The sequence below is a fragment of the Malania oleifera genome, chromosome 7 (genome assembly GCF_029873635.1).
Source record: "Malania oleifera isolate guangnan ecotype guangnan chromosome 7, ASM2987363v1, whole genome shotgun sequence".
Lineage (NCBI taxonomy): Eukaryota > Viridiplantae > Streptophyta > Magnoliopsida > Santalales > Ximeniaceae > Malania > Malania oleifera.
Genome location: NC_080423.1, coordinates 2,089,238 through 2,114,847, shown reverse-complemented (window position 1 = coordinate 2,114,847; position 25,610 = coordinate 2,089,238). Strand labels below are relative to the sequence as shown.

Genomic DNA, 25,610 nt, shown 5'->3' with positions numbered 1-25,610 from the left:
TTAGGGAAACATTACAAAAGAAAGTGTTTCTGCTACCAAAGAAAGCAGTCATCACTTATCATGAAAAACCATGCCTGTTTTTCAACTCGTTGCAGCTTTCAAGTTAATATCTCGTTCTGCTTCCTTTTTCCAAAAAAGAGTCACACCCTCATGATGGAGGATTAGTTATAGCTTTTCCTAAAGGACAAAACAGGGTAAATTTCAGTTACCTCCCATGAATGTTATAATAATTGCAGAATGCAGGGATCTACTCTGACAAATCAAAAGGAACATTAACCTCTCCATATATTTGTAAGCTTGCCTTCCCAATTCCCTTGATTGACTGTCAAATATCATTGTATTTAACATTAATTGTAATATTCCTTTTTTTTTTTAAAAACAACTTTGGCACAAAACTATCATTTCCATTTGCAATTGAGCAATGTTCTGAAGATTTGAAGCAGAATATTTTATTTAGTCACAGTTACCCAAAAAGTGTTGTTTTAAACCAAAACTGCAATTCTGTATAAAATTAGCCTTTAAAATATGATAGAATCACCAAATCCATCTATTCATATAAGTTATTTTTAAAAAGTCATGGGAGATACCGAAAGTTATGAGATATTAAGTGGCCCCAAAAAGAGGAAAGAAAAATGAGAACCCGTTTAGCTTGCTTTATAAATCTATTTAAATTCTAAGAGGCAAGATAAATGCATTAGCAATGACAGGAATACAGCATACACTTTGTTTTAAATCTAAACTGCAATTCAGTATAAAATTAGCCTTTAAAACATGTTAGAATCAGCAAATCCAGGACAGTTATATACTAATATGTCAAATCCAGGAGGGTTATATACAAATATGTTATTTTCTGAAAGTCATGGAGGATACCAAAATTATGAAAAAAATTTGAGATATTAAGTGGCCCCCAAAAAAGGAAAGAAAAATGAGAACTCATTTAGCTTGCTTTCTAAGGAAATGTTAATTTAAATTCTAAGAGGCAGGATAAATGCATTTGCATTACAGGAATACTGCATACACTTCCACTATGATAGTAATATCATAGTAGGAGGATAATTCCAATTTATGCATTTTGTAAGGGAAAGAAAATAGATTGTTTTACTAAAAGGAACTGATTCTGATCAGAAATGAACTCCTACATCATCAATAGCTTTTTTGCACTCAAATGCTGTTGAAGAATTGGGTAAAATGGAATACCGAATTAAAATGATAGGTCTCTCCAAGCAACTTCAATGTGCTTCATCCGCTCATGGAAGACTGGGTTCAAACTAATATGAATAGCAGCTTGATTATCACATATCAATTCCATAGGCCAAGAATGTGGAAACCAAAGTTCTTCAAACATGTTTTTTTAGCAAAATAAGCTGCCATGTAGTGTGGGCCATGGCCCAATACTCTTACTCCATTAGAAAGCAAAAACAGTTTGTTTCTTTATTTTTCAAGGATACCACGTTACTGCCAACAAAAACTCAATATCCAGTTGTGGATCTTCTGTCAAAAGGTGACTCAGCCCAATGTGCATCTTATACCCTCAACATAAGTGCAATCACGATCTTTATATAAGAGACCTCTACTAGGTGCACCTTTGAGGTATTTCAAGATACAAATGACTACATCCCAATAGATTGTTCTCAAAAAATCAAGAAACTAGCTCACAACACTTGTTGTAAAAGATATATCTAGTCAAGTGTCTGCAACATAATTCAACATTCCAACAAGCCTACAGCATCCTCTAGTGTCAGCCAACAAATCACACACATCAAGCACTAACTTCTTGTTAGGATCCATGATGTATAGATGGGTTTGGATCCCAACTAGTCCCATCTAAAAGGTTTAGAACTTCCTCTGTGACAAGACAGTCCCCATACAAGATCTAGATACTTCTATATCCATTAAGTATTTCAATGGCACTAAATCCTTGATCTGAAATTTAGCTAGTAAAAAAGTTGGATACCTCGATAATCATCACCAACAATAATAATACCATCAACAGACACAATGAGCATAATCCTACCAGAAGTAGTATGATGAAAAAATATAGAGTGATCACACAAACTCAAGTACTACAAGACTATATTGACCAAACCATGTTCTGGGAGATTGCTTTAGACTATACAAGGATTTCTTGAGTCAACAATAATCATGACTGCCCCTAAGCAACAAACTCATGTGGTTGCTTAATATAAACCTCATTCTAAACATCACCATGTAGGAAGGCATTCTTCAAATCTAATACAAAGGCCAATGCCAAATTGGTGGCTAAGGAGATGAAAAAAATGAAATGAGGCAAGTTTGGTAACCCAGTAGAATGTGTTAAAATAGTCCAAACCATACATCTGAGTCAACCCTTTGGCAACAAGACGGGCATTCAAGAGAGCCATGGAACCATCTAGATTGATTTTTACATATACACCCAGCAACAACCAACCACAAACTTATCAGCAAAAAGAGATACCAATACTCGAGTATCATTATCTTGTAACCCACAAATCTCTTCAACCATTGCAGTCCTCCACCCAGAATGGGATAAGGCTTCAAAAATAGATCTCAGACGAGCAATAGAAGATAAAGTACCAATAAAACAATAATATGAGACAAGAAATCATAACAAACAAAATTAGAGATTGGACTTACCTTTCCGAACAGCGATAGGAAGATCAACATCTTAGGGAATAGGATCATCAAGCAAGGGAACTAGAGGTGTAGAAGTAAAATTTGGAGGAGGCTCTCCACACTTGAGTCACTATATGTACACCTACAAATTAGAATGATCCAACCAACTAGAAGAACTCAAACTAGATGAAGACGCAAGATTGGGCAAAGATAATAGATTAGAATCTGGAAGGCTAGGTAGGAGAAGGGACTCATCATGGTCAATGCAACTCAAACAATCAAAATAGTATGGTGTAGACTCGAAGAAGGTGATATCAGTTGAAACAAAGCTACAGCATCAATATCCCTTTTTAGTATAAGAGTAGCCCAGAAAAATACATTTGATAGCATCAGGATCCAATTTATCCACACCTGGACGTTACTGATGAACAAAGGACATACAACCAAAGATATGAGGAGGAAGTCAGAACAACGAAATCTTTGGGAAGATAATTAAATATGGGATTTTACCACCCAAGACAAAAATGGCATTTTATTGATGGGAGAGCAAGGCATGATACCACTCCAAAAAATTTTGGAGCCATTCATTTGATACAAAAGGTATACCTGACATCGAAAATATGTTTGTTTTTCTTCTCTGCAACACCATTTTGTCATGGAGTGTGGGCACTAGATTAACTACGGATCATGCCAAAGTTAGTTATATAGGTAGTGAACTGAGTAGAAGTACTCCTTAGCATAAGCTGCATTACCACTACAATCATCCAAATTCTTACATCAAACTGAATCCTTATTTGAGAACATAAGGCACAAAATATATTAAACAACTCATAACAATTTTTCGTTAAATACAACCAAGTCATTCTAGAGTAGTCACTGATAAATGTAACAAAGTATCCCAACTTTAACGTGACACGACAAGGACCCTAAAATCAAAATGGACTAACATGATATTAACTCAAGATGCAAAGGGAACACAACGATGCTTCCCCAATTGACAAAATTCACACTCAAGATTAGACATGTATCAAGGCAGAAACTAGTTGTTTTAACTTGTCTAATCAAGGATGACCTAGGGGACAATGGGTTTCAAGTGGTGTAGCGGCAACACAAGCAATAAGAGAGAGCAACTCAAAGTCATAAAGTCCACCAGCCTAACATACTAAGCCAATCGTCTTCAAAATTAAGAAAGAAGGTTACACAACAATTTCATGACTTTGTAATCTTACTAAGAGACATGAGATTGAAGGGATTTAGAAAGAGGGATGGAGGGAGTAGGATTTACTGTTCCTATCCCCTTACATAGTAAAGTTCACCAACATCACATACTATGCTGATCATCTTCAAAATCAGGAAAGAAGGTAACAGAACAATTTAATGACTTTGTAATCTTACTAAGAGACATGAGATTGAAGGGGTATTTAGAAATGCACAAAACAGAAAAAAAGAGGGATGGAAGGAGTAGGATTTACTGTTCCTATCCCCTTACGTATGGTGATAGACCCATCAGCAAGGGCAACTCGAAGTAGATTTTTAGATACTGGACAGCAGAAAAGCAGTTTGTTACATGTGTCATATGGTTAGTAGCGATAGAATCGATAACCCAAGGACCAGCAGGAGAGATACCAGAAGACATACAAACAGTAGGATTACATTTTTCTAGCAAAAGATGCAATGTGATGAAATGCTTGTTGGAAAGCCTACTATAGGTGTAGTGCGTTGTCCATCAATGGCTGAATGAAACATGCTTTTGGGATTTGGGAACTCCATCCCAACACACCAAACCTCAAAACAGCAACTAATCGGAAATACACAGCGAATAACATGTTTTTGGGATTCATGAACTCCATCACGGCGCACACAGCCTTTGACAACCAAAGCAAACCACAAGCACTCGATGAACAAGATAAAAACAATTTACAAACACAGAAAATACCACTGTTTCAGGCCCCAATGAGCTCAAAAAGTATTGACAAACAGCTTCCAACAATCATTCCCAAGTGCCACATACCAACAGCTAAAATGACAAGATCTTTGGGCAAAACACATCACCAAAAACTTCAAGAATGTGTTTATAGAGGGATTCAAACAGTGCAGGAGCAACTCAGGCTAGAAACATGCCTGGAAGAATCTTCACGTGCCGGCACGTGGGTCAGCCCTGCTTGCCTTTGACCGGCACATGAAGGCACATGAAGGCACATGGGAGGAGCTCCGGCGATGGGATTTCATTCGCGGGCATATTGGCATGTCTGTGGGTGACTATGATGTTGGTTTTGGTAAATCTAAAAGGGTTTTTTGTGTTCCTGAACTAGCAGTGCCATCCAGGAAATTACCAGCAACTTATGTGGCTTCTGGAAGCTGCTGGCTGTTTCAGGCCTATGGTGGTGCTGGCAATTCTCCAATGATGGTAGACATGCAGCAAATTTAGGGTTTTAGACTTCAGCTTTGATGGTGGCTGTGGCAATTAGGGTGTAGGTCTCAGAATCATGCTTAGATACCATGTTGAGGAATTGGGTAAAATGGAAGACTAAAATCACAATGATGGGTCTCTCCCTATTTTATAATATATGCCAAGAACATACACTGACCATATTACCACTACTAACTCGCGCACTAACTCATGCTCACTAACACAGCAATTATATACAATAGCAACACTAGATAACTAGTAACAAATGCTAATATGTGAAGATGAGAGATACAACCTGAATGCTTATGGATTGAATCACCAACTCAAATATCATGACACTAAGAATCACAACATTACTATCATATTTTTATGAGCATAGTACCATTACTAAAGATTATATTGATGATGAATGTCAACGGTTATGGACACACAATTGTTACCATGACAAACAAAAATATTATTTACAATAAAGGTGGAGAAAAATGACTAACAAGGACAAGAAAATGACTAACAAGGACAAGAAAATGACTAGTAAGTCCAACAAGTGAAATAAATTAATATGTACAAGCTTGTGATCAAACAATGTAATTTTAGGCTTCAAAAGCATAGTTACCACTGTTGCGAAGGAACAGCCTCGTTTCACCATCATAAAGAGTTCCTTTTGCCCTGTTATATGCAAAGAAAGCCTCACACAGATCGTCTTGACCCTGATCTCATTCAGACAAGTGATAATATCAGGATTTTGATTTCAGCAACAAGTTTTCTTATAGGATTACAAATATTACAATATTCACGAACACCAAAAGTCATGGCATTAACTAATGACTTTCACAAACTGTAGAAAAAGGCTACTTAAGCATGTCTCCAACAAAAGTCCACCTTAGTACAGAAGAAACAGCTGCCACAAGGCATGATGAAAGCTCCAATAACATGAGTTCCAATAGGAAATCTGAAAAATCAAAATGATAAAATTTATAATCCATTATGCCGCCACCAAATAAACTGTGTTCAAATTAATATAAGTTACAGAACCATAAAGCATTAAAATCGCATTTGATGGGCATTCAATTCAATATTTTTCAGTACATTATGAAATTAATTTATAAACCTTTTTACAATTTGACTGTCAGTGAGTGGGCCATGTTCGACCACCTCGCCTGTTATCTCATGCCCTACAACACAAGGGCTAGCAAACGGAAGTTCACCTTTAATGACATGTAGGTCGGAGTGGCACACTCCACATGCTGCATTGAAATACACAGTAGGGAAAACATCATGAAATTATCCCCTAAAAAATAAAAATAAAAAAGGAAAAAGAAAACAGTTGTCCAACAACTTAACAGCAACCAGAAACCCATGGGTGTCATAAAAGGAAATGTCTATGAACAAATACATGTCCATTATTTGAGGAAAAGAACACAATTTCAAAAAAAAAAAAATTTCTTGCTGCTCAGTGGCAATACTCTTCCTCATTTCAAGAGCTATCAGTCAACTACTTCTTGCTTTTGAAAGCAGGAAACTAGTTTTAATAATCACATAATGATCAAGCATCCAAATACAAAACGCTAATCCATAATGACATATATTTTTCTCATATGATTGATATGAGAAATACGAATTTGTTTAGGTGCGTTGTTCCTTTGAATTATTATGTCAGTCCACACTTCTTCCCCGTTAGGACACCCAAAAAAAGGGCAGCCTGGTGCACAAAGCTCCCGCATATGCGGGATCCCGGGAAGGGGCGGACTATGATGGGTCTATAGTATGCAGCCTTACCTTACATTTTTGCTCGAGGCTATTTCTACGCCTCAAACCCATGACCTCTAGGACACACAGGGACAACTTTACCATTACTCTTAGGATGTGGAGAGATAACAAATGATAAACAACACCCATTATAGGGAACAAGATATTTCTTAACAAACAAATAATAAATGCCCCAACAAGATTAGAACCCAGCACCTCTTGGTAACCAACTCTAATGCCATGTTAGAATACCACTTTAAAAGCTTAAGTTATTAGGTTGTAGATCAACAATGTATATCAGGCCTTAACATTTCCTTTGACCAAAAAAGGCTAGTTCAAATAAAAACATTATTGGGAGTGATGGCACACACGTTTCAAGTGCATGCAAACTGACATACACCATCTCTTGAACTCTTAATATTTTTAGGTCAAGTATCATTAGAGGATTATTATTTGAAATTTCCATCAATCCTTTATTTTTGAAATACTATTTGCCCCTAAGTGCAAGACCTCGATGATGGCAATAAAATATACCTAGGGTTGTAGGTTATTTCAAGAAAAGTTAAATGAGCTAGAATAAGGCTAATAGAAATGCTAACAAAACTGCCTTCACCCAAACTACTTTGTGTGCGTGTGTGTGCGCGCGCGCACAAGCACAAGTGTATGTTATGCAGAGTGAGAAACATGTGAATATGAGAGGTTAAAAAGATACAACAATGACAAATTTTATTTTATCCTATTTTATTTTATTTTTTACAGTTCTAATAAATCGAAAAGACATTTCTCATGTTGGCATATTTGATATTTAATTTTAAATCTAAGGTCGACATACTAAAAAAACATCTTATTTAATTAAATAGTGTATCAAAAGAATAGTATATCATCATCTTCTTCATTGTATTCAAAGTTTCTATCCTTGTCCATATTTATTTTGGGCAAAAGACATTCACCTCCCCTAAGGTTTGAAAGACAAAGACCTCTTCTGAGATTTCAAAAATGTCATAGACCTCCCTTGAGATTTCAAAAATACTAAAAACCTCCCTTGAGGTTTGCCAAAAACGACATAAATCTCCCCTAAAAAATTTTACAACATACAAGAGGAGGTTTATGTCATTTTAGCAAATCATAGCGGAGGTTCTTAGAATTCTTGAAATCTCAGAGGTGATCCCTGAAATTGTTGAAACCTCAAGGAAGGTCATTGTCTTTTTATCAAACCTCAAGGGAGGTTAGTTTCATTTGCCCTTACTTTCTTTCTATCGGTCTTTTCACTTTTCACCATTTCATTCTAATAATAATCAAGCATAACTGATGTGATGTAGAATTATGATGGACGAAAGGAGAAAGAGAAGAGGGATGAGGAAAAAAAATAAAAAAAGGGAACACACCTAACTTCTCAGATGCCATAGAGGGAACATGACTCTTTGGGTTCATAGATTCCATCACCAAGATGCAGTGGATGGCAATAAACATGCTTTATACTACTAATAATCACACACGACTGACGAACAAGCTTCACATAAACCTGTTGAGAACAAACTGTCAAGCACTAACATTTAACATCTAAAGTTTGGACAAAAACAGGGGTACTCAAGAGAAAAGCTGAAGAAAATGCCCTACAGGTTCAAATAAGCAGAATGAACTGAGCCAAAGTGAAACCTGTGATGTTGGTTTGTCAAAAGAAGACCTGAAACTAACTTACGTCAATCTAAGAGGCAGCGACAAGTTGAATTTTCCAGCAATGATTCTGGTGCTGGCAGTGTAAACATGAGTGGGCACAATGCTGTTTAGGGTTTGGGCATGAGGAATCCTGTCCATGATGATGACAGCTCAAGAGTTTTAGGATTGTTGCTTAGATACCAAGTTAGGGAAGCAGAAGAGGAGAGAGGAGAAGGATTTATGTAACTTGAGAACCAAAACAAAACTTCCCCATTCTACTCATAGATGCATCTATCTGAAGGGCAAAAGTAACCTCACTAGCATATGGTAACAAGAACATAACACACACTAAACTGTAACAATGTTGTTAAGTGATAGGTGAAATTTTTGAAGTTGTTGCTTTATGTCAGTCAGATGATGAGTCAAATGTTGTTCCTCAAATTATTCTTTCATATGTTTCACACTCTCCATTACATGTATAAAGAGAGATATGAATAAGATAGAGAAACTTGAGAAATTGTAACCCATTGTAGACTTGTGGAAAATGCGGGAAATAGGATCAGGTTAATGAATCTAATCCAGTGGGGGCATCCACATGGGCTGTGGTCCTCAATATGGTTCTCCTACATAGACTTGGAATATGATTGTCATTATAGTTCTGCACTCAAGAGGTAATTTTCTACTATGTTTTGCAAACCTGGTTTAAGGGAGACTAGGGTTCCATGCTTATAAGTAAAAGGAATATGGACCTAAGGATAGAAGAAAATAAGCTCTTACAGTCATCTTATGTTCTCTCTCTCTCCCCAAACATTTTTCTCTTTCACTCCTTGGTTCTTCTCTCTTCTCTTGCTCTCTCTTGAGTCATATCATAGTGCTCAAGGTCTTAGGGCATGAAAAACATCAAAAAAGAGGACACAAATAGCCCTCTTAGCACCATTGGCGATTGTTGGTATTGAGTATAAGAATTGCAAGAAAGCTTGAAGGTTCAAGGAGATTAAACAGCACCTTCAGTGTTTCAGGTACCACATCAATAAGGCATAACATAACTTATGCCCACTCCTCTAAAAATTAAGATTGTTGAAAACTTCGCTATAACCTGTTGGTTTATTTGGTAGGCCAGCAATAGGCGTACCTCTGGAAGAAGATGCTGAAAGGATATGGTAATAATGATTAAAAAGTTCACTGCAACACTTGGGAGATCTTTCCACTACTTTCTTGTAGGCACCCAACAGTTGTAGCCATCCAAGGAAATCTTCTTCACCAGCGGTGTACAAAATAGACCCATGTAAGTATATTGCGGATAGAAAGATACGGACACAGTCTATTGGGTAATTTTGGTCATGCTCTCTGTGTGAGCTCCCGCAAGGAATGAAAACGGAAGATCAATCTCCTGCAGCTAGTCAGAAAGCGATCCATGACAACCATTAATCAAGCCAAGGGCACTTACTGAAGCCACTCAGCTAGCTAGAAGGTCGGATGATCCTCAGTCAACTTGGTTAGTGATGCAATGGCAGTTTAGAACAACTCATCTTCAGGTTGCCTGCCGTTCATCCTTGGAATCTAGCTTTTGATGTACAAGATAAGAAGGATAGACCTTCCTAATTGCAACATTATATTTGTCATGATAGATGAGAATGGCTGTGCATTTTATTTGTAATTTCTCTCTATCTCCTCCGTTTGATCCTCTTCTCAAATGCCTTTTGTTTCAAAACCCAAAATAAAACAAAACTAAAGCAAACAAGAGAAATGGAGAAAAATTGAATTCCTTTGTCATCTCTCCTCTCCACTCCTTCCCGACGAAATGGAACGCAGAGCACTGAAAATCAAAACGAGAACGAAAAATTACCCTTGTTCTTCAGGAGAATTTCTCCAGATTTGGGGCGAGGCATGTGGAAATCTTCAATGCTGAGGGGTTTGTTTGGTTCCCAAAACACAGCACCGCGCATGTACGAAGGCCCGCCATTCAAGTGGTAAGAGGCGGAGGCGGAGGCGGTGGAGAAGGAAGGCGAGGAAGAGGAGGAGGAGGAGACACCGCACTGCCCCCCTCTCCAACAGCTGCTCTTGCTGGTTGCTCTGCGGATCAATGAGCGATACAGGGAGACGGCCATGACACTGATTTCTCAGACTACGCGAGTGTAGGTGACGACGGATCGACTCTTTCAAGGACTCCACCAGACCCATTTGGTTCGCGTTTTCTGCGCTCGTCGAAACGGACACGCATTGCTGACGAGGAGTTACAGATAAAATTTGAAAATTTATTACATATAAATATGTGTCGGGTCGCTTTCGCCGGACACTAAAAAATTAAAACGTAAGTCAATTATTGTATTCTTTTATTTCTTGCGAATAAAATATATTTTTCTTAAGATAATCATTGGCTTTCGTTAGGTTTGTGAGTATTAATTTGATTTCAATCCTAATCATGTTTGAGTGGGTGGAAAGAGCAAAGAAAGAAGAAGCATTCTTCATAAGAGAGAGCGTTTAATTCTAGGTCTTAAGTAAAGTCAAGATGAACGAGGGAAAATTAAGATACGTTAATAGAAGTCTATTTAGTTTTAAATTCCTCTCTTTCTGCTTGAGCCTTTGTTTCTATTCCAAACATTATTGTATGAAGGTTGAAACTCTAAGGAAGATCGTTGGAATGAGTGTTCATAGAGGTTCCATTTAGACACCAAACATAATAATGGGATACGAAAGACTACCTGATACAACTTCATACGAGGTTGAAAAAGAAAAACCAAGATAAGGTAATAAACTTTTATTAATTAATTTTTTTTTCCCCCTTTGTTATTCTTGTCTTAGTTTTGAGTCCAGCAGGGATTCGCAAGAAATTGGTATCATTCCATTTGTATATGATTTTTTAAGTAATGAATTATTAATATATTGTAACGTGACATATTTGTTTTAGAAACCTCTAAAATTTAAATTTAATCTTCTCAATTTTTTTTTAATTTAAATTTAATCTTCCTAAAACTATTATTTTTAAAATTTTAAATATATCTTCTATTGATTCCATCATATTTTCCTACATTCTTATTGGCTTGTATTATTATTTTTTATATTTTATCAAATAATTATAGCCTATATGTTTTCACATTAAATCGGTGGTTAACTTTCATGGTACATCTTCTATCTCACTTTCTAGGTAAAATGCATATATAGTCACTCAATTTTGAATTAAAAATCTTAATGCCATTCAACTTTAATTTTTTGCATTAAGATCACTATAAATTTATTGTGGTAAGCCTCTTTTCATCCATTTTAAACGACTATATGTTTTGTACGTTGAGCTGGAGTTCATTTTTTGCCTACACGATAGCATAGGTTCCACTCCAACACCCAAACTCGCACCCCTTCTCTTTATCTTCTCCTTTCACTTTTATCTTCTCATTCTCTTATCTTCCTGTAACAACCCCTTTGTGCGACGACCATTTTAGGCTTTCAATATGAAGAATTTGGTAATGTCCATCCCAACTCAAATGTAATTTTTCCTTATTGTTGTTGTAACTTTGAAGCATAAATGAGGACATCATGGATGGAGGCTAAATCAAGAAGGAGATTCTATAGTTGTCAAAAGTACAAAGTAAGGCAATATCTTGATCTTGCTTGCAATCTTCTTGCAAGTTTCTTACCCATGGAAGATTTTGTCTTGATTGTCCTTATTTTCTTGATCAAAAGTCAAGTGCAAGTGGATTCTTTTCAGTGGGTAGACCCCTTTGTGCTAGATTGTTCTCGATGTATAATTAATGAATTGTTTCAAAATATAAAAGGCAGAAGAGGAGTCAGAGGCTACGAGGAATTTTATTTTTTATTTTTATTTTTTTATTGATGGGGACATCTTGTATTGAATTAATTTTCATAATTTGGTGTTTGTGTTTTCTATTCGAAGGGGAGTCCCCTTAGCCTAATGTGCTTTGTAATCTATTCTCTATATTTGTTCCTTGTTCAATGTTATGCCTTAAAAGATGGATAAATTTGTTATGAGTTGTTATTCATCTAGTTTTGAGCGATCTCTTTATTTTTTATTTGATATTATTTTTATATCACAACTAAAATTAATTTTGGTGCTCAAATGAAAGTCATCGTCTCTTTGATAAGTTAGTGCTCGGTTGATAGTCTTAATTAAAATCTTAATCTAGTGCTCAATTGAAAGTCATAGCTTCTAACAACCCAATTGTTTCGATTTTGGAATCAACCATTTTATAAAGTTGCTCACCATCCTCAAATCTCTTCTCCACCACTACTATCAATACTCAAGATCATTACAATAAACCAACAAAAGGAAAAATAATACCTAAGGTCAAAGAGTCTTGGCCATATTATCGGGATTTGTTCACAAATCACAAGGGGAAGCTACCCACCACCACTCATATTTGAGACATAAATATTAGAAAGATAAATCAACGATTAAAAACAAAAACAAAAACAAGCAAGAGAAGAAATAGGGAGATAAGTTTTTCTTTTCTTTTTCTTTAACATTGATTTTCAAAAGGAAAATAAATGAATGGATTCAAAGTGGATTTAATTAGCAACATGTGTCACTTTATTAGGGTAAGACTATCAATTTATATGATTCTCAAAAACAATGCATATTCATTAGAAATGTGCAAATATGTGCAACCAAAAAACTAAGTGTCTTAAAAATAAAACAAACCATTAAGTTAGGAAATTCAACTCTGTGTACAAACCACAATATGTTAGTAACACCCATTATATTAACAATTACACAATTGTCCAATAAAAAAGTTTCCCTACTGAGCTACCAATCCACTATTTAGATCATTGCATCAACCTATGTTGCTTTCTTTTATATCTTAGGGGTACTAATTTAACCCTTGGTTTTTAAGTACTTGCTTGTTCTAAAGGTACTCTCCCTTCAACTCCCTGTGTTCCTTGATTTCCATGCATTCTTGTGCTATTGCTTTGTTGTTGTGATGTTCCTTGAGAGCTTTGCTATTCCTTGTGGGACTTCTTATTGTGTCCTTCTTTTTCACAAATAGTGTCCTTCTTTCCCACAAATAGTGCAACCCCACGCTTGGTCATCTTCTTGGGATTCTCCAATTCTTTTGGTTCCCTTTTCCGTTTTGTCTACCTTCTAACTTTTCATAGGTTCAATACGTGAGAGTTGCATTAGGGCTAAAATTGTGGTTAGCGAACACCCTTGGCCTGTTGATTAGGTTAATAACATTTCCGTACATCCTCATGAATGTCTTTACCCTATAGGAGTCATTAACAAATGATTCAAAATGCATGTTTGCACCATTAAAGCAACTACATGAGTTGCAACTCAAGTCAACAACAAACTGTGCCCTATGGGAGAAGGCACTTGAAATTGAGTCCCACCTAACCATTGGGGAATGTGCCTCATAGATAATATTTTAGCTCAACTCAACTTGTTTTGAATTTTGGAACAAATCACCCCTCTAAACTTCTTCATTATATCTCTTCCCACAAATAGTTTTCTTATAAAGTAAGATCAGACCATCTCCAACAAAGTTAAATTAGCTCCTCCCACTTATTGAAGCATTGAAAAAAAAATTGTTAAGTAATATGTCACATTTTAGTCAACATGAGAAGTATGACCTTGACCAATGAGCAATTGGCTTTTCACTTAAGCCATTCACATGCATTTGGAGAAATCTTCTTTACCTCTCATGTTAGAATATGTGTCTCATATTAGAGCAATGGGGTGCTACTTGTATGAGCGGGTAATCACTCCTATCATTGGGTAATCTTGTGAGTAAAATGTCTTTATGTTTGATTAGGAACAGAAAATGATTTCAGAAATTATGCTAATGATTTGCAAATGATGAAAATGTATACTTATGTTATTTACAAACCTCATGTTAGCCACACGCCGTTTTAATATATTATTTATTCCCTTACTGAGATGTGTCTCATTCGAATATGAACTTATCTTTTTCAAGACCTCCACGAGCTCGAGCCTAGCTAGCTTGAGGTGTTTGTAGCATTTTTGGGATTTAGAAAAGAAAAGGTATATACCTAACTGATAGTTTGGGTTGTATGTAAGTTAGGTTTTATATTTTATGTTTTAAGTTTTCTGAGGTATTGATGGTTGTAAAATATACTCATATTTGTGAATACTAAATGTTTTTGGAGATATGTATATATATGAGAATACAGGTGATGAATAATTATTTTGGATTTTAAATAGAAATAGTAAACTCTAGTATTATATTTGTGGAAATTATATTTATGTTTTCCACTGTGTACATGATATTAAAATATGAATTATCAGATAAATGAATGGATTAGTAGCACTCCAGCCCACGTAGAGGGTTGGGGTCATTACAAATTATTATTACTACTACAATAAAAATAATAACTACTAATAATTGCTATAAAAATATTATCTAATATTATACAAATGATAATAACAACCAGAACGATATTAGTAATAAAAAAAGGTCAAAATAACAATAATTATAAAAAGAATAACAAATAATAAAAACTAATGATAAATACAACAAATATAATATTTTGTTGCGTAAAACCCTCAAATAAGCACAACGGAAATATATATTTGTGTAAATAATCAAATACACACTACAATAATCTAATGATGAATATACAAAACAATTCTACAACCACAATAATATAAAGAAAATAATAACAATTACAAAGACACAAAGAATTATGTGGTTTGACAATGCCTACATTCACGAGAGCAAAAGTTGAAAATTCATTATCTTTTTGTGTAAATTACAAGAGAAATACAAGAATTGTCTTAGTTCTCAAAACAAACATCAACCAATACACTTGACTCACCATATACAGTATATATATCGCCATATACAAGCCCCTTAGAGGTTTCCCCCCGAAACCCAACCATATTAACGTCCAAATATTCAAAATTTAAAATATGCATTGCGTGTCCTGAACCAAATAGTGGACTGATTGAGCCAATCGATCGACTGTTTCTGGAAAAATGTAATTGTTTGAATTTTGAATCAAACCGTCGACTGATTTGACCAAACAATCGACAGTAAGGGTGAGCATAATTCGGTGAAAACCGAATTAACCGAATTAACAGGACGAAATTGGCCGGTTCGGTTCAGGTAAAAATCCCGGTTCGGTCGGTTCGGTTATAATTCTACAAAATTTCGGTTAATCGGTTTCAATTCGGTTAAGGGTAAAAAAAATTTCGGTTAACCGAATTACTAATTAATTAGATTTTAAATACAATTTATGAATATAAATTTTGCTTATGCAAGTGCATTAAGAAGTTTAATTAACCTATTTGGATTCTTTGTTCTATGATAAAATATTATTTTCATTAATAAAATTAATAAATAAGGTATTTAATTAAGTTGGATTTGGTTTTAAAAAAAATTTATAATTGTATTATATTTCTAGCAATTAATTTTAAATGATTTCAGTTAAAATCGGTTAACCGAATTACCCGAATGGGCAATTCGGTCGGGGTCGGTTCGGTGTCCTTCGTCAATTTGGTCGATTCGATTAATGGTATTATTTAACCAAATTTTTTGGTTAATTCGGTTAATTACCCGAATTTAACCGAACCGACCGTTTGCTCACCCCTAGTCGACGGTTTGTTGTTGCTTATTAGCACAAGTCACTTTCAATTATGTTTTCTTCCTTGTTTATGCATTCCATCAAGTATATGAGCCACAAAAATACAACATATTTATTATTGTAAAATAATAATAACAACAAAAACAGTAATAATAATAAAAAATTTAAAAATAATATTTGATTATAAAAACTAATAATAATTACAAAAAATATAATATTTATATTGTAAAATAATAATAACAATAAGAAAATAATAATAACAAAATTAAAAATAATATTTATTATTTAGAAGATAATAATAATTATAAAAATAATAATAGTAATAAAACAATAAGAAAATGACAATTACACTAATGATAATCACCATCATGAAAATAATAAAATAATAATTAAAAAAAACAACAGCAAATGATAGTATAGTAATTATTGCTATTATTATAAAATAATAACAACTAATAATAATTACATAACAACAATAATAACTTTTAATAATAATGAGAATAAGAACAATATTAATAATAAATGAAAATAAATAATTATTATTATTTTAAGGACAATATTTATTATAAAAATAATAAAAATAATGATAACAAGTAATAATAATTGCAATGACAATAATATTTTTTACTGTACAAATCATAATAACAAAAATTATAAATTAAAATATAAAAAATAAACCTTATTTGGCCAAAAAATAAATAAATAACTAATAGGATATATCCTACCTCATCATATGGACAAAAAAATTTATTGTCTTTTAAAAGTAAAATAAAGAGCTTCCAAGAAATATATTCAAGAAAATTAGATAAAAATTACATTTCAAAATTTTATATTAAATTGTTAAGATATAAACCATTTGATTAAAAAAAATGAAATAATCATAATGTTATTTTAACTATTAAATAAAAAATAAATCTCAAAATAAAATATGTAAATTCCTTTAATACTTTAAAATTGTTTTGAAGACGTCCAATATTATTTAGATAAATGATATTTGAAATTTAGAAATAAAATTATAAACCTAAAAGTACCCGAAAAAAATATTTTAGGTAGCAAATCACAACTTAGAAGTTGCAATTATTGATATTTTCTTTCGAAGAAGTCATATATTGAGATATTTCATAAAATAAAAAATAGTAATAAATTATGGGTATTTATTAACAGTTTGAGCAATAGCCGCTAACATCTCCAACGATTTGATGAAAAAACATGTTTTATGTTTCAGAAACTAAATAGACCTCTCTTGAGGTTTGGCAAAAGTACAAATATGCTCTTAGATATTTGCCAAAAGATAAGTGCCCAATAGGATATAATTGTCCTAAAAATAAAATATCACCAAGATAGTCATATAAGATTTTTAAAACTTCGGAAGAAGTCTGCGTCTTTTTGTTAAACCTTAAGGGAGACTCATGAAATTTTTTAAACTTGAGGGAAGACTTGCGTCCTTTTAACAAACCTCGGGAAAAAATATCTATATTTATTTATTTATTTATTTATTTATTTTGTTATATAAATATTAAAAGTTAGAGCATTATTGTAACATGGTATATTTTAAAGATTTTTCTCTTCCCTTTTATTTTTTTTGTTATAATTAACATCTTATGTCTATGCTTATATTCATGATTTTCAATGAAATATTATTTTATAAATAATTTTGGATATTCATATTTCAATATTTGTAAATTAATTTATGATAATGTGTTATTAATTTAAATTAAAATAGATATAAGTTTTATTAAAAAATATAAAAAACTTTACATAATATAATACATGATAAACAATACACACCTAACACATTTAGTAATGTTTCATATATGGCATGATGCCAAAACTATGTTCGATTAGAATGTTTTATACTTTCATAAACTTTGATTTTCTTTATATAACAAACATAGTATCTCTAAGGAATCTCAATATGTTTTCGATTGTAAGACCAATATGATAATTACAGAGTACATAAGGGAAAAACTTCCTTTACTACAAAATTCGTAACACCAATTAATATTTACTAAAAAAATAATAAATAGAGATCATGACATATAACAGTCAAAACTATTCAAAGAAAATGATTAGAATTAAAAATACAAGCTTAAAAAGTCACAAAAATAAAATAGAAAACTTAAAATTTGTTCATGTTGTGGCAATCACAAATATAATTTTTTGTTAGTAATATTAAAATTAAAATTACAGTTAAATATCAAAAATTAAAATTTGATATTACAAATTATTAATATTTTTTGTTAATTTTTATAATATTAAAACAAAATTTATTTTTACTAGTATTTGATATAAAAAATAAAATGAAAATTATTTTTCTCTCATTTTCTTTTTTTTCCCCCTTCCATTAGACAAAATAGACAATTTACTTTTATTGCCACGTTGTTTTGTCATGTTTTTAGTTATCAAGAAAAGCGATAAGGAAAAAAAATTACACAAAATCAATGAACAAAATTTAATTTTACACATCATTAATATATTTTTCTTAATTTTTAGTCATATTGACTTTTTTTTATTTTTACTAGTATTCGATGTAAAAAATAAAAAAAAAATTATTTTTTCTCATTATTTTTTTCCAAACAAACTTTTTTATCCAAACTGCCTAAAACCACTAAAATCACTTATATAATAGAGCATCCCAATATGGATAACTCTCTACAACTAGCTTATATTGAATAAAACTTAAATATATATATATATATATAACTAATCAAAGAAGGAGGTGTCAAAAATAAAATCTTATCGAAAACGTAAATTATTCTAGATGTAAACATTTTAGAACAGTATCCCGAAAATGCTAGAATCTACATCATGTTAGATCATTAAGGTTTATGAATTCGGGTAAAGTACCTTGATCCATAGAGAACGGTTGTCTGCTGTTGCGGAAATCCTACGACGTCTTACAACAACGACCGATCAAGACCAGATGAATGCTAGCGTGAGGAGTGGTTTGTGATCTTTCTCAACCAAATCGCCTAAGTTCCTCTATGGGATTATCGTTTCTCTTCTAGGTGGGGAGAAGAGATACTGTGTGATTTTGTATATTGCGGACCATAACCAAAAGGGTCTTTATATAGGGTTCCCATAATCCCCTAAAAATGGTATCTACACATTTTAATCCATATCAATTTGAGTAATTTATGAGTTTGCCAAATAAAATAGATCACATAATCTTAGCTCATATTAAATAGCCAATTTATGATTGATTAAAAAATATTTGTTGCCCAGTATAGGAAAGATTTCCTAACAATCTCCTACTTGGGCTACATATTATTTTTGAAACAATTATATCACAAAATTCTGTAGGGCGCGCATCTGTTAACTATTTATCCTTAAACTTCTCCTTAAACAATCTGGTCCATTTCATATATTAGTAATAGAACCACCGCGACTTTTGTCTTAATATAGCCGTGACTAAACCACAATCATTACCATACTAATACACTCAATGACATAGATCAAATATGGATGAGTAGCATGGAAATTACATGTAATGTGATCTCACACATGCCTATTTCCAACTAGTCCTTCTTCAGTTCTTTAGTGAGGTCAATCCAAAATCCTTAATGCAATGCGAACATTGCACATAGAAAAACATAAGCAACCGCAAAATTTGAGCGAGAGAACCCGATGACCTTTAAACTGTTTGATCTCCAATAAGTGAGTATATAGTCTTTTGTTCTTCTCAAATAACGCAACACACATTTTGCCGCCTTCCAATGTTGCATGCCTGGATTACTCAGAAACCTGCCTAAGACTCCCACTATAATTGCTATATCGGGACGAGTACAAACTTGAGCGTACATTAGACTCCCTACTACCGATACATAGGGAATCTTATGCATCTCATTCCTTTCAAGATCATTATTGGGGCACTATTTGAGACTAAACTTGTCTCCTTTAACTACGGGCGTGTCTTCTAATTTACAATCTTTCATGCCGAATCAACTCAAAACCTTATCGATATAGCTCTTTTGTGACAACCCAAGGATACCTCGAGAACGATCTCTCGGTATCTGAATACCTAATACTAGGACTGTACACGGTTCGGTGCGGTTCAGTTTTGGCCAAAACTGAAAATTGAATTGAAATTTTCGGTTTTGGGATTTTCGAACCGAAACCGAAACCGAACCGAAATTATGCTTTAATTGAAAACCGAAAATGTGGCGATTTGGTTGCGATTAAAAAAAATCTTTATTTTTCATAAAGTTGTTGAAAATTTATTGAGCATTTTAATTTTTTATAGGGACTCATAAATTTAACAAAATAAAATTTGTTGGGCACTTTTAACAAAAATAACCTTTATTTTTCATAAAGTTCTTAAAAATTGATTGAGGATTTTTATTTTCTATAGTGGTTATATGGCAATATTGCATGCTATATTTTTACTAGCCATATTATATATATATATATATATATATATATATATATCTTATATAAATCAATTTTTCAGTTTTTTTCAATTTAGTTTCAACATAAAACTGAAACCGAAATCGAACATTTTATAATTTTAATTTATATTTAATTTAATTTTTTTTTTAGGATCGCTACATTCTCCCCTCCTTACAATAATTTCGTCCTCGAAATTTGTTAACTACTACCGATCACCTCCTTAATTCACGATCCCCATCTACAAAATAGTCAGTAGCCACCCACATAGCGGTCTTGTCCCAAGTTTATTAACTACCCTCACTTATGGCGGAGGAATACTATGGTTACAATACTGCCTTTGAGAAATTACAATAATCATAACAAATTTTCCCAAAGACTATTCATAATTAAAATTATACATAATTAACCACACAACCTACTCTAATCCCTCTATATACAATCATACCCTTACCTATCTGGCACTAGCCCTCGTTGAACAGTTGCGAGTACTTCTGGCGTATTTTTGTTTCTAACTCCCAAGAAGTCTCCTCAACTGCATGATTTCGCCACAAAACCTTCACTAATGATATATCCTTAGTACGCAGTTCTTGTATTTTTTGATCCAGAATCTGAACTGGTACCTCCTCGTATGCTAGAGTATCCCCGATCTCCAACGATTCATAACTGATCACATGTGAGGGGTCTCGAATGTACCTCCTCAACATGGACATGTGGAACACGTCATGTATCCTGGATAGTGCCGGGGGTAGTGCTATCCTGTACGCTGCCAAACCAATCCTCTCCAGAATCTTGAACGGCCCAATGTATCTAGGGCTTAGCTTGCCCTTCTTTCCATACCTCATCACCCCCTTCATCGGAGTAATCCTCAAGAATATCATATCACCTACTTCGAATTCTAGCTCCCGTCGGCAAGTATCCGCATAACTCTTCTGCCGACTCTAGGCTATCTTGATCCTTTCCCTAATAACTTCGACCTTTGCAGAGGCTTGCTAAACAAGTTTTGGTCCCAAAATTTGCCACTCGCCTACTTCATCCTAGTACAATGGAGATCGGCACCGATGACAATACAAGGCCTCGTATGGTGCCATTCCATTACTGGTCTGGTGACTGTTATTGTATGCAAACTCAACCAACGGCAAATATTGGATCCAACTGCTCCCAAAATCTAACACACATGCCCATAGCATATCCTCGAGAATCTGAATGGTTCGTTCGGACTGTCCATCCGTCTAAGGGTGAAATGCAGTACTGAAAGTGAGTTAAGAATCCAACGCTCCCTGCAAACTCTTCCAGAAACGGGAAGTGAACCGCGGATCCCGATCTGAAACGATGGACACGGGCACGCCATGTATTTTGACTATAACCTGAACATAGAGTTTTGTTAGCTTATCCATGGAATAACTAGTTCTAATTGGAATGAAATGGGCAGTCTTTGTCAATCTATCAACCATTACCCATATGACATTCTGCCCATGCAACATTGAAGGCAATCCCGATACAAAGTCCATCGAGATATGCTCCCACTTCCACGTAGGGATGTCAGTGATTGAAGTGGTCTCGCTGGCCTCTGGTGTTCAGCCTTCACCTGCTAAATTTTGAAATTTCCCTTTTCATGTTAATCCACCAAAATATTTCACGCAAGTCTCTGTACATCTTTGTGCTACCCGGGTGAACAGTATAGAGAGAGCGGTGAGCTTCTCCGCGTCATCTGGCACACACAATCAAGTGTGAAATCTGAGAACTCCATCCTCAGCAACATTAAAGTTAGTGTGCCGCTCATCCTGTATCTTCTCTACAATCTCCATCAACTCCGCATCTTTTAATTGAGCTGTTCTGATTTTCTCCCGTAAAGTTGGTTGAACCACTAGACTAGAAATGAACGCTTGATGATTCCCTTCTACCAATTCTACACCCAACCTCTCAAGGTCCATCACGATCTAGTGTGAAGCCATAACTGTTGAGGTTGACATACCCCAGATTTTCGGCTCAATGCATCGGCTACCACGTTCGCCTTTCCTGGGTGATAGCTAATGGTGCAGTCGTATCCTTTATCAACTCAAGCCATCTATGCTACCTCATATTCAACTCCTTCTGAGTGAAGAAGTACTTGAGACTCTTATAATCAGTAAAGATCTCGCACCTTACACCATAAGGGTAGTGTCGCCAGATTTTTAACGCAAACACAACTGCTGCTAGCTCTAAGTCATGCGTAGGATAGTTCTTTTCGTACTCTTTCAACTGGCACGATGCATATGCAATGACTTTCCTTTGCTGCATTAGAACAAAACCAAGTCCTTTATGTGATGTGTCACTATAAATTACAAATCCACCCTCACCTGTTGGAAGGGCCAACACTGGGACAGTGACTAGACGCTACTTCAACTCCTGGAAGCTCTGCTCACATTCGTCAGTCCAGTCAAACTTCACATTCTTTGTTGTGAGTCTTGTCAAAGACCCTGATAATCTAGAGAACCCCTCGATAAATCGACGGTAGTATCCAGTAAGACCTAGAAAACTTCTAACTTCCTACACATTCTTCAGCCTCGCCCAATCAACTACAACCTTTACTTTGCTCGGATCCACTGAAATCCCTTCCTTGGATACCACATGACCCAGAAATGCAACCCACTCTAGCCAGAATTCACATTTCTTAAGTTTAGCAAATAACTTCTTTTCCCTTAGCACCTGAAGTACTAGTCTCAGATGAGCTTCATGCTCCTCAGGGCTCCTCGAATAGACCAAAATTTCATCTATGAACACAATAACAAACTGGTCTAAGTACTCGTGGAATACCTCGTTCATCATATCCATAAATATTGCTGAAGCATTCGTCAACCCGAATGACATAACCAAGAACTCATAATGGCCGTACCGAGTCCAAAAAGTAGTCTTCAATACATCATCTGATATAACCTTCACCTGATGATATCCAGATCGCAGATCAATTTTAAATAAAATCTGTGTACCCTGAGCTGATCAAACAGGTCGTCAATTCGGGGTAATGGATACTTGTTCTTCACTGTTACCTTATTAATCTCTCGATAGTTGATGCACATCCTCATTGACTCGTCCTTCTTCTTCACAAACAACACCGGTGCACCCTAAGGCGATACACTCGGTTTGATAAACCCCTTGTCTAGAAGCTCCTGTAGTTGCTCATTTAACTCCTTTAATTCAGCTGGAACCATTTTGTATGGGGCTTTGGAGATTGGTGTTGTCCTTGGGATCAAATCAATTGCAAATTCCACCTCCCAATCAGGAGGCAACCCCGATAAATTCTCTGGAAAAACATCAAAGAACTCCCTTATCACTAGGATATCTTTCAATTTGAGTTCCTCCTTTGGCGCTTCCTTCACCACTGCAAGGTAACCCTAACATCCCCCCAAAAGTAACCTCTTTTCCTAGATAGACAGAAGGATCTGTGGTGCTAAGCGCACACATGACCCAACAAATACAAACTCCTGCTCCCCAAGAGGTTAGAATACCACCTCCTTCCTACGACAGTCAATGCTCACATAGATGGATGCTAGCCAGTCCATGCCCAGAATAATGTCAAAACCATGCATATCAAGGACTATCAAACTAGCAAACAACACTCTCCCCTGAATCTCAACTAAATAATCCCTGATGACCTTACTACATACTAGTAATGACCCTGTCGGTGTGCCCACTACTAACTTTGTCTCTAACAGTTGAACCCTTTACCCACATAGTATAATAAATCCCCGAGACACAAACGAGTGGGTCGCACCTAAATCAAATAATATAATGACACTATCTGATAGTATGTAAATAAGATATAACCCGACTTAGAAATTCACCTTTAACACAATTAATGTAAATATGGAATAATTGAATTGATATAATATACGGGTTCCAATTTAATAATTCATATTCCAATTCTATCACCAAACCATTGAGATAAAAATCTCCATCCCAACATTAACTTCACACACAGACCCACTCATACTGAGATTCCAACCTAAATTTCCTGATTTCAAGTCCCTCAACCTAGAAACGAAATCACCGATGGATTTACCATGGTTTTATGAAACTCGCGACTGGTTCAGAAAATCACAAAAGTCCGTTAATAGATTTCTGCCTCCAAGCATTCCAGACTAAAACCCATATTAACCTACCCAGTCCTATCCCTATCTTATATCAACCTATACTCTGGTAATTATCAATCCTCAAAGTTTGCAGAACCTAGCAAACCTAAGCTCTGATACCACCTGTAACGAGCCCGACCCATCATGTGGGCCTGGAGTGCCACTTTAGTGCCGCCAGTGTACCTGATTCATCAAATATAAAACACTCATACACAGCGGAAATAAAATATAAAATCCTCAAATTACATTACCAGAGTTCTAACTATCTTTATACACAAATATATTTATTTTCACATAATTATATCCCATAAAACTAAACAAAAATAAAATCTCTATCTACACACTGCCTACATAAATTTATACCTCTAGCCCGACTCCTCTAGCTCGCTAGACCCAATCTCTAAGATTTTCTAAAAAGACAGTTTGTAAAGTAGGGGTGAGGCACAACTCAGTAAGGGAAATACTAAGTTAATATCAATGTGTGGCCAGCATGCATTTAGTGTACAGAAAATAACCAGTTCACTAAGCTGATAAACACATTTATGAAAACATTCTTATTTTACACTCGCACACACAATTAGCCGAGGATAGGGAAGATTACCCGCCCATACATGTATTTTCCCTCTACTCTATTACCATTACTGCTACCAGCGCACACACCTTTCTTAGTAAGCCCTCGAAGTTATCATATTAATTAATTGTATTCACATAAATTAAAAGATATGCATATAAGACACTTCCTATGACAAACACGTCATTTACTTCCCTATGGCACGGGTTGTGCAGCCCAAAGGCTAGACTAATGTCCTGGGGGATCCACGAGACAATAGTCATCTATACTCTTCGCTAACATACTCCGCGGGTATACGCAACTCCAACTGCCCTCACCCAGGGGGTGCATTCACCTCACGTAGGCAAATCGGATAAGGCCACCCTACACCTCTCAACACAAGTATGGGCGCATATGCCCACATAACAAATCTCTAGCATTGGTACCATGCTCACAATACACTGGTCCTCAGGGTTCTTAAAGCATATCATGCAATTTAGATAATAGAAATCACCATTTAAAACATTAATTCACATATATTTCCCGCTATACCAAAAACTTGGCCCCTGGCCACAAAATA

At 34.8% G+C, this 25,610-nt stretch overlaps 1 protein-coding gene across 1 annotated transcript in view; it reads right to left on the bottom strand.

Annotated features, from left to right (window-relative positions):
* LOC131159501 (uncharacterized) overlaps positions 1 to 10,665 on the bottom strand; it is a 40,789-nt gene extending 30,124 nt beyond the window's left edge. The window contains exons 1-4 of the mRNA XM_058114462.1: positions 10,272 to 10,665; positions 6,132 to 6,267; positions 5,903 to 5,972; positions 5,637 to 5,730 (exon numbers count right to left, since the gene is read on the bottom strand). Coding sequence (XP_057970445.1) covers positions 5,637 to 5,730; positions 5,903 to 5,972; positions 6,132 to 6,267; positions 10,272 to 10,533 — 562 coding nt within the window. The 5' untranslated portion in view covers positions 10,534 to 10,665. The remainder of the gene's footprint in view (positions 1 to 5,636; positions 5,731 to 5,902; positions 5,973 to 6,131; positions 6,268 to 10,271) is intronic.
* Between the last annotated feature and the right edge of the window lie 14,945 nt (positions 10,666 to 25,610).